Source organism: Caretta caretta, chromosome 7, assembly GCF_965140235.1.
Source record: "Caretta caretta isolate rCarCar2 chromosome 7, rCarCar1.hap1, whole genome shotgun sequence".
In the NCBI taxonomy this organism is placed as follows: domain Eukaryota; kingdom Metazoa; phylum Chordata; order Testudines; family Cheloniidae; genus Caretta; species Caretta caretta.
In genome coordinates this window covers 32,680,917-32,693,812 of record NC_134212.1, presented here as the reverse complement: position 1 = coordinate 32,693,812, position 12,896 = coordinate 32,680,917, and the positions used below count along the sequence as shown (strand labels likewise).

Below are 12,896 nucleotides of genomic sequence, written 5' to 3'. Positions count from 1 at the left end.
AGTGTAGCCACTGTTTTATAAAATGTGTCTTTTTAAATACCGCTGTCCCTTTTTTCTCTCCACCAGCTGCATGTGTTTCAGTGATCACAGGATCTTCTCCTTCCCAGAGGCTAGTGAAGATTAGAAAGAAAAAAAAAAACACACTCGTGATGAAATGTTCTCTGAGCTCACGCTGTCCTCCCACACTGACAGAGCACAGACGAATGCGTGGAGGCAAATAATGTCAGAGTGCAGGAAAGCACAAAATGACCGGGAGGAGAGGTGGCGGGCTGAAGAAAGGGCTGAAGCTCAAATGTGGCGGCAGCGTGATGAGAGGAGGCAGGATTCAATCCTGAGGCTGCTGGAGGATCAAACCAGTATGCTCCAGTGTATGGTTGAGCTGCAGCAAAGGTAGCTGGAGCACAGACTGCCACTACAGCCCCTGTGTAACCAACCGCCCTCCTCCCCAAGTTCCATAGCCTCCACACCCAGATGCCCAAGAACGTGGTGGGGGGCCTCCGGCCAATCAGCCCCTCCACCACAGAGGATTGCCCAAAAAACAGAAGGCTGGCATTCAATAAATTTTAAAGTTGTAAACTTTTAAAGTGCTGTGTGGCATTTTCCTTCCCTCCTCCACCACCCCTCCTGGGCTATCTTGGTAGTCATCCCCCTATTTGTGTGATGAATGAATAAAGAATGCATGAATGTGAAGCAACAATGACTTTACTGCCTCTGCAAGCAATGATCGAAGGGAGGAGGGGAGGGTGGTTAGCTTACAGGGAAGTAGAGTGAACCAAGGCACGGGGGGTTTCATCAAGGAGAAACCAACAGAACTTTCACACCTTAGCCAGGCCAGTCATGAAACTGGTTTTCAAAGCTTCTCTGATGTGTACCGCGCCCTCCTGTGCTCTTCTAACCGCCCTGGTGTCTGGCTGCGCGTAACCAGCAGCCAGGCGATTTGCCTCAACCTCCCACCCCGCCATAAATGTCTCCCCCTTACTCTCACAGATATTGTGGAGCATACAGCAAGCAGTAATAACAGTGGGAATATTAGTTTCGCTGAGGTCTAAGCGAGTCAGTAAACTGCGCCAGCGCACCTTTAAACGTCCAAATGCACATTCTACCACCATTCTGCACTTGCTCAGCCTGTAGTTGAACAGCTCCTGACTACTGTCCAGGCTGCCTGTGTACGGCTTCATGAGCCATGGCATTAAGGGGTAGGCTGGGTCCCCAAGGATAACTATAGGCATTTCAACATCCCCAACAGTTATTTTCTGGTCTGGGAATAAAGTCCCTTCCTGCAGCTTTTGAAACAGACCAGAGTTCCTGAAGATGCGAGCATCATGTACCTTTCCCGGCCATCCCACGTTGATGTTGGTGAAACGTCCCTTGTGATCCACCAGAGCTTGCAGCACTATTGAAAAGTACCCCTTGCGGTTTATGTACTCGCCGGCTTGGTGCTCCGGTGCCAAGATAGGGATATGGGTTCCGTCTACAGCCCCACCACAGTTAGGGAATCCCATTGCAGCAAAGCCATCCCCTAGGACCTGCACATTTCCCAGGGTCACTACCCTTGATATCAGCAGATCTTTGACTGCGTGGGCTACTTGCATCACAGCAGCCCCCACAGTAGATTTGCCCACTCCAAATTGATTCCCAACTGACCAGTAGCTCTCTGGCGTTGCAAGCTTCCACAGGGCCATCGCTACTCGCTTCTCAACTGTGAGGGCTGCTCTCATCTTGGTATTCATACGCTTCAGGGCAGGGGAAAGCAAGTCACAAAGTTCCATGAAAGTGCCCTTACGCATGCAAAAGTTTCGCAGCCAAGGGGAATCGTCCCAGACCCACAACACTATGCGGTCCCACCAGTCTGTGCTTGTTTCCCGAGCCCAGAATCGGTGTTCCACAGCATGAACCTGCCCCATTGGCACCATGATGCATGCATTGGCAGGGCCCATACTTTCAGAGAAATCTATATCCATGTCCTGATCACTCACGTGACCGCGTTGACGTCGCCTCCTCACCCGGTATCGCTCTGCCAGGTTCTGGTGCTGCATATACTGCTGGATAATGCGTGTGGTGTTTAATGTGCTCCTAATTGCCAAAGTGAGCTGAGCGGCCTCCATGCTTGCCTCGGTATGGCGTCCGCACAGAAAAAAGGCGCAGAACGATTGTCTGCCGTTGCTCTGACAGAGGGAGGGGCGACTGACGCCATGGCTTACAGGGAATTAAAATCAACAAAGGGGGTGGCTTTACATCAATGAGTATTTCAGGTAGGACTTCACAGAGGGTTCCAATAAGAAATGGTGCACTTAAGTAATTGTTCTTATTGGAACAAGCAGGTTGGTCTGGCCTCTGATTGATACATGGCTAGATTTACCTCGCTGCACCTTCTCTGTGAGTGACTGCAGTGTGACCTAGAGGAACGAGTCCCCTAGACGGGGGAGGGGGAAGCAAATGAGTACAAAACAAATCTGGTCTATTTCTTGTTTTGATCCACTCCATCTATCTTTTACATCTTTGGCTGGCAGCAGACGGTGCAGAAGGACTGCAAGCCATCCACATCTCTTGCCTGCCTGGCAGAAGATGGTACAGTAGGACTGCTAGCAATCCATGTCGCCTGCCTGCTCACCATAAGATGGTTCAATAGGACTGACTGCAGGACTAAAGAGAACGACCTGGTCAAGTCATTCCAAGCCGCTGTCTGCCCAGGCGCTCCTGGCCGACGTGGCCAGGAGCACCTCAGACATGACAATGACGGCTACCAGTTGTACTGTACCGTCTGCTGCCACTAGGCAATGGGTTGATGCTGCTGTGTAGCAATGCAGTACCACATCTGCCCAGGAGACATACAGTGATGGTTACCTGAGCGGGCTCCATGCTTGCCGTGGTATGGCGTCTGCACAGGTAACTCAAGAAAAAAGGCGTGAAACGATTGTCTGCTGCTGCTTTCACGGAGGGAGGGAGGGAACGGGGGCCTGACCATATGTACCCAGAACCACCCGCGACAATGTTTTAGCCCCATCAGGCATTGGGATCTCAATCCAGAATTCCAATGGGCAGCGGAGACTGCGGGAACTGTGGGATAGCTACCCACAGTGCAACACTCTGGAAGTCGACGCTAGCCTCGGTACTGTGGAAGCACTCCGCCGAGTTAATGCACTTAGAGCATTTTCTGTGGGGACACACACACTCGAATATATAAAACCGATTTCTAAAAAAAAGACTTCTACAAATTCGACCTAATTTCGTAGTGTAGACATACCCTAAGGCACGGGGCACCCGCAGAACAGAGAAGGAAATTTTTTCTCCAGTGCACAACTGGCCAAACATAGCTGGGATTTTCTCACCTTCCTCTGACAGATCAAAGATCAGCGACAGCTGGAGACTAGTCAAACTAGGGCACTGAGGTGGTCCAGAGAATTCACTGGCTTTGAGGCTTGGTGGTCGATCTTGCTCCTGTGCTCAGGTTCTAACTGATCAGCAGATTTTGGGTTGGGAAGGAATTTCTCCCACATCAGATTGGCAGGGACGCGGTGGGCAGGGTTTGTCTTTCTCTGCAGCATAGAGTGGGGGTCACCTGCTGGGATCATCTGGACATGTCTCACCTCATTGATCCCCTGCCATAACAGGGGCCTGAGACATTGGTGGTCTCTCCTGTTCTGGGCCCAGGGCTCACAAGAGGTCAGGTGCCCAAGGACTGAAATGAGTTAGTCTAACTAAAGTCATTGAGCTAAGTACAGAGGTAGCTGGGTGATGTTAAAAGGGCCTGAGATACACCCAAGATCAAACTCGATGACCTCATTTTCCCTTCTGGCCTTAAACTCTGAAAGAGCATCCACACTAGGCGATGTCATGGTTTGTCTCTCTCTCACACATACCCCCCCAGCCACCAGCGTGAAATCTGTGTGTAGGCCAGGCCTGAGCAATAAGATCGTACAACTAAGTTTTTCCTTTAGACAATTGAAGGCTCCAGTCCTGTATGTGTTTACTGTAAAGCACAAGCCTCATCCCCTTGCTTCCCCTGTGACGACACCCCTCTTTCAGGGACCAGGCCTTCGATCCACAATGGCTTGGTAAACTAAGGGTACCATTCTCGACTGGGAGGGCAAATGGGCCCCAGTTCAACCCCCTCCCCCGGGGTTAAAGAACCAGCAGCTGGAGTGGAATTAAAATTCACACTGGGAATGCAGAAGCAAATTCTGTCTGTTGGATACCCAGGGAAAGGGGGATTCCCCAGTCACCTGCAGAGCTTTTAAATCAAGCCTTGAGGTTTTGTCCCTAATTTGATAGATCTGGGCCCCTCGCCAGCTTGTTGGCTCAACACAGGAAGCATCAGGTGTTCCAGCCAGGGTGATACATGAGGCCCAATTAGATTATAACAACCCCTTTCTGGACTGGAAGTTAATTAATTGTGAACTCTGCTTGGATTGGCAGCTCTCTGGGACAGGAAGTGCTTCTCGGTAGGAGGCTGCACAGAACCTAGCCCCATGGGGAAATACCTCTGTTGGCAGGCAGGTCTGGGCAGTGTGTAGCACAACAGGGACAGCCCCATGCTCTTAGTCAGCTGGAACAGGACATCTCTCCCGGTCTAGGCAGCAACTGGCCCACCCCTGCTGTCTGCCCCCTCCCCCCCAATCTTCTGGGGCCTGAGGTAGTACTGGCCTACTCAGAAGAACAGCTGGTATCTAATGAGGTTGCTGTAGCTCAAAGCTGGGGTTGCAAAAGCTGTGAAGAATGTTTGGAAAATGTCAGCCATTTGCAGGGGAGAATTTAAGATGCCTGAGGAAGGAGGCAACTGGCCTGAAGCTTTCGGAAGACCTTGCTTTTGACTAACCTGAGGTTTTCCAAAAACGCAGTCGCACTCCTTTTAAAATAACTAAAAGTGTGCTAGGTTAGACTAAACATGTTGCTGGGCCAGAGCCAGATTAGTGTGAGCTCTTTGGGGCAGGGACCATCTTTTATTTGGTTTGTACAGCACCTAGCGCAATGGGTCTTGGTCCATGGCTAGGGCTGCTAGGTCTGACTGCAGCATGCATCAAGACAGAGCCATTATGGATAGAAATAGTTTTACAACTGGGAGGTGTTTTCACCGCTTATCACACATCCCTTAAAGCCCCGGTGCTCATGCTGCTTCGCTTACAAAAAGGAAGGTGAAGGGGTGACTTGATCCCAGTCTAGCAGTACTGACATGAGGAATCCAAATTTGAAAATGTGCTCCTCAATCTAGCAGACGAAGGTCCAACACAACCCAATGGCTGGAAGTGGAAGTGAGACAAATTCAGAATGAAACCAGGTGCCCATTTTAACAGACAGGATAATTAACCAAGGGCTGTGGTGGATTTACTATCACTGGCAATGTTTAAATCAAGACAAGATGTATTTCTAACAGAGCAGTCCTAGTTCAACCAGGAGTTATTTCAGAGACATCCTAGGGCCTGGGGTACACAGAAATCAGACTAGAAAACCACAATGAGCCCTTCTGGCCTTAAAAATCAGTCAGAAGTTATGCTTTTATTTTTGAATGGCATTATTTTGACCCAAAAAGTCAATAGCTTGATTATCTGCCTGCTTCTCATTTCCTCCAAGTGAGGCATTTTAGATGTCTGTTACAATTAAAGGACCCAGATCTATTGTTAGTTATAATTGTGTAATGTTGCAGCAACAGCAGTGTTCGTCTGTGGATCTCAAACCACTTCACAAAAGAATAACAGGTTGCCCCATTTTACAGAGGATGAAACAGCAGCAGAGAAAGGGGCAACTGACTCACCCGAGGGCACCCAGCAGGCCATGGACTAGAACCCAGGTCTTTGAGTCCCAGTCTAGTGCTTTATCCACTAGGAAACACTGCCTCTGGAAGCATAAAGCTGTTGCAACTCTATTAGGCTAGGCACCACACAAACAGAAGATGGCACCTTCCCCAAAGAACTTACAAACCAAGTGCTAACCTTCACGGTATTAAAGGGGTTTATTGTTTCTGAGGTGCTGAATACTTAGAAACCCCATTGAAGGGATTCCAGAAATCAGGATATCTGAATGTTGCCAACACTAAGCATTCAAAACTGGGAGTCAGCCTGGCCCGAAACCATGACATTATCTTAAAGAATCATGCGATTAAAAAAAAAAAAAAAAAGTAATGAATGTTGGGTTCTTTTCCAATTTGTCTTCTGTGGGTTTTGAGCTTTAAAAAGGGGCACACTCTCTCCCCTCCCATCTCCTCACCCACAATCTGCAAAAATTAAGGTGAGTCTCACACGAGCTGGGGCTTTAAGGAACACATTAAATTCCACCAAAAATCATAAGAGCTGTCCCTGCTGTAATTCACACACCTGTAATATAACAGCGCCTAGACCCCTTGACCAAAAACCAGCCCCACCATCACACCTGGCACTGGGCAGACATGTAGCAAGAGACAGGCCCTGCCCCAAAGAGCTCACAGTTTAAATAGACAGAGGGTGGGATGGGAGACAGACACCAAGAAGGGAAGGGACTTGCCCAGGGTCACACAGCAGGCCAGTGCAGAATTAGGAATGGAACTCACATGTCCTGTCCCTTGGCCACGTTTCTTATCAGGGTTCCCCTTTGGAGTGAGAATTATTCTTTCCTATACTCTGCACCACAGGAGCCACTGGCTGAAATTCTATGGCCTGCGTTATCCAGCAGGCCAGATTCCCTAAGAGCCACCTCCTCCTCCTCCCCCCATCTCATATGTTTTGAACAGCAGTGAGATTGTTAACAATGCTGACCTCTGAAGTACCATTGCTGGCCAACCGAGCTAGCAGGCAGTATCCAGAGCTATCGTTTCAGGCTCTCTGCCAACTCAGACTGCACCAGATCATATTTTCAAGGTTCTCTGTGCAACTGTAACTAGAGTAGCAAGAGGACACCATAGACAATAACCAGATCTGTCCACTCCCCCCACAGCTAGGCCTAGCGCACCCCTATGGGCATAATGTCTCCTTTAGGACACACCTGACTCAAGTCACAAAGCACTCCCCCAACCTACATAAATCCATTAAAAATCCCCAACAAGCCCTGTCCTAGCAAGTGCTGAATGGAAATTTTCCAAGTTTTGTGTTAAAACAAAAACATGAACGTGAAGTGTTTTGCAAATTCACCCCAGGTTCGACTGTTTGTCACATTGCAGGCAGGGTCTCTGCCAGATCACCCAGCAGGCTGCTGGGGAGCCAGGTTTCCAGGCTCTGCAGTTCTGGGGGCAGCCCCACCATCTGGACTGCCCCAGACTGGGGATACCTGGTCTTCCAGGCAATGGAGGGGGAAGCCTGAGGACCCCAATTCTAAACTGGGGCTCAGCTCCCACCAGGGAGCCTGGAAGCCCTTGCTCAAGCCAGGGCTTTCAGGCTCCCTCCTACTAGCCAGTGTCCTGAGGGCAGCTGGCTCCCCAGACAGCCCAGGGAACCAGCTGGCCTGGGAAGTCCTGGGGCCCCAGAACCATAGAAGATACACCTGGGAGTGGCAATCCCCAGGGTCCTCAGCAGCTGCTCACATGATTCAGGTCAGCTTCACCCAGGTCATTCAGTGGTGGAGAGTGAAACTGACAAGAATCACATCAGTTTCCCCTGAGCACCTGCTGGCATAGGTATTACCTTTTGGAAACACAGTGTTTAGGTATTTCCGAAATTAACGTTTTCAGCAAGTCTGACATGTCCTGCAAACCAGAAATCCCAAATTTCAGCTGGCTTTCGTGCTAGGGCAATGGTATTGCAAACGGGGTAGACACACTGTCACAGCCAGACATTAGGGCCTGATGTGGATCTCACTTTCACACAGGAGGAGGGCAAAGAGTCAGGCCTTCTCACTTTGAATCTCTCCCACATTTTTCCTTGTGAAGAAAGGACTTAACACAAAAACAAAGAACACGGAAGCAGGATCATTCCCCCCACCTCCAATCTTCATTCCTGCAGCATAAATCACTCCCAGCATGGAGAATACACGTAAGCAGTGGGAGTGGATGCAAACTCACACAGCACAGAGATTCCTGGTTTCCTGCAAAGCAGCTCTCAAGGGAGTGGAAGGAGAGAACACAGCACTTTACAATTAGCTAATGAAATATCACCCACCCTTTACAGCTGCTGAATGATCAGCCTTAGTTTTACAGGGGAGGGGCAGACCCAGGGGTTAGACCTGGGAAGATAGGTATTGCCAGACAGGATCAGAGCAGAGGGCTGTCTAACCCAGAACTTAGATCATCATAATTTGGGGACAGGAAGTTGTTGTTTAGTGCTTGTACTGTGCCTAGCACAGCGGAGCCCTTGCCCATGACTGGGACTTATAGGCACTATAGCAATACAAACAACCAGCAGCTAACGTTTCAGAGGAAGATGCAGAAATGCTGGAGTGAACCATTGTAGGATAATATATTCCTAATGAATGTCTCCTCCTGATCATGAATAACTAGACGACGAGCTTAAACCTTGAAGTTTAATATCCTTGCCAAAAGTTTGTTAACATTAGCTATAACTAGATATTCTTGTTATCCATAGAACCTGTCCAATCCCTTTTTGAAGTTTGGTAAATTCTTGGCCTCAGTGACTTCCTGTGGTAGCAAGTACCATAATCTAAAAGAAGTACTCTATCCTTTGATCCATTGTGAGTTTCATAAAATCATAGAAATGTCAGGCTGGAAGGGACCTTGAGGGATCATCAAGTCCAGCCCCCACACTGAGACAGGATCAAGCAAACCTAGACCATGCCTGACAGGTGTTTGTCACAACCAGTTCTTAACCTCCAGTGACATGGATTCCACAACCTCCCCTTGAAGCCTGTTCCAGAGCTTAACTCATCTAAGAGTTAGAACATTTTTTCTATTTGACCTAAAATCTCCCTTGCTGCAGATTAAGCCTGTTCTCCATGTCCACGAAAGGTAGGACAAGAAATAATACATTAAGGGCTGTTTTAAAGAGGATGGTGAAGACTTATCAGGTCCCCACTAAGTCTCTTCTCAAGACTAAACACCCCAAGGTGTTTTTATTAAGCCTTTTCTCACAGGTCAGGTTTTCTAAAGACTTTTACCATTTTTGTTTCTCTCTTCTGGACTCTTGCCAGTTTATCCACATCTTTCCTGAAGCCTGGAACCCCAAACTGGACACAGCACACCAGCTGAGGAGACTTCCCCAGTGCCAAGCAGAGCAGGATAATGACCCCCATGTCTTACATACAAGACTCCTGTTAATACACCCCAGAATAATATCAGCTTTTTTTAAATATATAAACACACACAACTGCACCACTGTTGGCTCATTCAATTTGTGATCCACTATGACCCCCAGATTCTTTTCCTGCAGTACCACTGTCTAGCCAGCTATTTCCCATTTTATAGCTGTGCATTTGATTTTTTTCTTTCTCAAAGCGTAGTGCTTTGCACTTGTCTTACTGCTACCTTCAGATTTCACTGTGGGCCCTTATTCTTGTGCTATGAGGCCAGGAGATCCTGATCTCCCATCTCCTGCCATTTATTCGTTGATAGACTTATCTCAGGAGGCTTGGTCTGTAGTGCAAGAGCAGCCATCCTCCGCTGGAGTGACCATGGAACTACAACGCACCCTTTTTACTAGGACCTACAGGCTGCAGCCAGCCTTGGGGCCAGATCCACAGCTGGTGCAAATGAATGTACCCCTGTGGGCTTCAGAGATTGGCAGCAGGTGGCAGGACACAAAGAGACCCCAAGCAATAGTGATACTGCGGCCAACCCATTACAGTAGATGTACAAATGACTGCAGCGCTTTGGTTCTGAGACTTGGCAGCATCCCTCCCCTGTCCTATTTCCCATTGTGTTTAGACCAAGCGTTGGGGCAGGGACCTTCCTTTGTCGACAAAACAGCTTGAAATGGCCACTTAGTTATTTGGGGGCTGCCCAACTGGACGCGCCTTAAATGGACCCCTTCCGTCAGGCTCCTTTAAGGAATGTCTGTGTGCACCCCGAAATCCTTATGCACTTCAGAAAATTTGAGCCCTCCCATCATTTGATCTGTATCTGGAGCATGAGAGGGACCAGTCTGCTGGGAGCCAATAGACTGGTGGTGTATAGGCCAAGCAGGAAATTTACAAGCTTTTTACAGGCTCTGGTATCAAATGTGTAGGTTTCCTTCTGTGAGAGAGGTGGCCAGATGCTACAGCAAAGGGTCCATGAGAACACAGCTGGATGATTAGAAGGCAGGACTTCTGTATTTTTAAATAAAGGCAGCAGGTGGATTTTTGAGCACTTAGAAAAACTGGCTGTTAACAGCAAGAATGTCTCAGCCTGAACTAAAATGGAGTTCCTGCCACACTATGACAAGGATATTCATAGATTCAGGCCAGAAGGGACCATTGAGTCTGACCACCTATATAATATAGGCCAGGGAATACCACAGCAGTTAACCCTGTACCAAGCCCCACCACCACTTGTGTTTTTCTTAGAGATCTACTCTAGGAATGATTTTGGGGCTATTCTCTGGCCTGTGCTATCTATACAGGAGGCCAGACCAGATGACCACAATGGTCCCTTTAGGCCATGGAATCAATGGACCTACATTTGATTGAAGCATCTTCTAGCCAGGCAGCCAGTCTGGAGTTGGCGACATTAAGAATCCCTCCCCCACCCTTTGCTTTCAGAGTTTGGTCCCTGAGAAACATTGGAGCCTTATTTCTAACTTGAATGTTTCTGACTTTAATTTCCAGCTGTTGGTTCTTATTCTACCATTCTCCACTAGCTTAAAGAGCCTTTTAGTACCTGCTGTTTCCTCTCTGAAGATACTGGTACACTGATCAAACCACCTCTCAATCCATCACCATCCTCCAAAACAGTGCCACACATCTGGTGCTGATGGGCGTGCGGTTAAGGTACCGGAGACCTGAGTTCTATCCCCAGCTCTGCCACTGACTCTTGGTCTCACCATGAGCAACACACTACAGCCTCTCTGCCTCCATTTGCCCTGTTTGTAAGTGGTTCGCTAGCCAATAGATGTTTTGAGGATAAACCAGCCAGATCGAGAGTCTCTGATACTGTAGTGACAAGGGCCCTGCCAGGCTGGGGTAGCACAGGGCAATTGACCAGAACTGCTAGTTCAGAGTAAGAGTCAACTATTCCACAGTAACTATTGTGCTTTAAATTCACACCCTACCTTACTCCAGAATAGCTTCCTTGGATTGACAAGCCCCAAGCACCTAGTAGTGATCCAGACTCAAGCCAACTGCTTGCGGGGGCCTGTGTGACATGAGTTTTCCAAGTCTCAGGCTAGTCCCTAGTGGGTCATTTCATGTCCCCCTCCCCAAATAAAATAAATAAATAAATAAAAGCAGCTACTTTTACAATCAGCACAGACCAGAGGGAGGAAGCAGGGAGGGAGGAAGCATTGCAGGGAGCAGTGTGTGTTTGTTGCTCACACCTCTGTTTCCTCCTCCTGCCCCTTAGTGAACAGGGGTAGGGGGCACTCAGATGAGCACATTGCACCCCTGCTGCACACAGAGTAAGGGGGCACTCAAGTACAGCCACTCCTGCCTTGCCCCAATCCACCACAGGGATACCCAGTACACAAGGTGGGGGCACCCCTAGCCATCACATACGGTGGGGGGAAGTCCTCTCCCCTTTCTGACTTTCCAGTATCCCACCCTGCATTGCAGAGTGCTGGAGGCAGTATATCCTGCAATTGCATCCCAGGGTCAGCTCTCCCCTTGCACAGGGTTGGGGGCCCTTTGTCCCATTGCACCCTGGGGGTAGCCCCCCCTTCCTACAGCTCCCCTCTAATTGCACAGGGCCAGGGGTGGGGCTTACAGGACAGGCTTCTTTCCTTCACTGCAAGGAGCTAAAGGGGCAGCCTCCCCTATCACCTGGGACTGTAGGGGCAGGAGGCCCCCCTCCTTTCCCAGCCCCCACTGGACTGCGCTCTGGGGGCAGGAGACTCACCCCACTCCAGGAACTGCTGCACGCTGCGCTCCCGCCGCAGGGGGGCGCCGCTGCACTCCCGGTACAGGCACAGCAGCACGTCCAGCAGCGACTCGAGCCCGGGCCCCTGCAGCAGCTCCCGCAGGCCGGCCAGGCGCCGCTCCACCGGGCTGCACATGCTGCCCCACTCCGGCCGCTCCAGCCTCGCTGCCTGCCTGCCCTTCCCCACTCCCCGCAGCCCGGGCCCGGGCCCCGCCCCTGCCGGCCGGCCCCCAATGGGGAGGGAGCTACCGACACCTGGGCCAGGTGGGGAAGGGGCGGGGCCAGCTGTGCCAGATGTGCTCTGACAGCTCCACGCCCCCCCGAGGCTGGAGAAAGACAGGAGAAGGAATGGAGAGGGACAGACGGATGTGTAGGGAGGCGGACGGACAGACAGGAGCCGGGCGGGGGGTGGGGTGGGAAGAGGAGAGAAAGGTGTGCATGGGGAGGAATGGACAGATGGATGGCAGGAGAGAGGGGCGCACGTGCAGAGGGATGGATAGATGGAAGAGGGCAATGGAAACTAGAGGGGGTGGGCAGGGGGATGGCTGGAGAGCCAAAGCTGCGAACAGGGAGAGGCTCAGGGAAGCCTGGCTCAAGAGAGGGATGAAGAGGTGAGGGGGAGCGACAGCCAGCCAGGGCTAGGGGTGGATGGACAGACAGGAGAGCCCCTGGAGGGAGAAAGGAAAAGACAGAGGAGGAGAGAGATTAAGATTAGAATGAAAAAGAGGAAGATGGCAGGAGCGAGGTATGGCATATGCTTGTTCTCCCCACCTCTGCTCTGCCATGGAGGAGCCAGCCCACCCCCCCCCCCCGCCCATGAGGGCCAGGCTGAGATAGACCCCTGCCTCCCGGGGAACCCAGATGAGACCCAGCAAATTCATCTCACACTGGGTCAGGAAGCACTGAAAGAAACTGGTGTTGGACTGTGACCAGTCTGGGGCTGGGAGCAAAGTGGAGGGTCTCAGGCAGACCCCTCTCAGCTCCCCACCCG

At 50.3% G+C, this 12,896-nt stretch overlaps 1 protein-coding gene across 1 annotated transcript in view; it reads right to left on the bottom strand.

The window, feature by feature from the left end:
- Positions 1–12,041, bottom strand: part of CDC42BPG (CDC42 binding protein kinase gamma) — a 62,838-nt gene extending 50,797 nt beyond the window's left edge. The window contains exon 1 of the mRNA XM_048857042.2: positions 11,885–12,041. Coding sequence (XP_048712999.2) covers positions 11,885–12,041 — 157 coding nt within the window. The remainder of the gene's footprint in view (positions 1–11,884) is intronic.
- Positions 12,042–12,896: the final 855 nt, after the last annotated feature.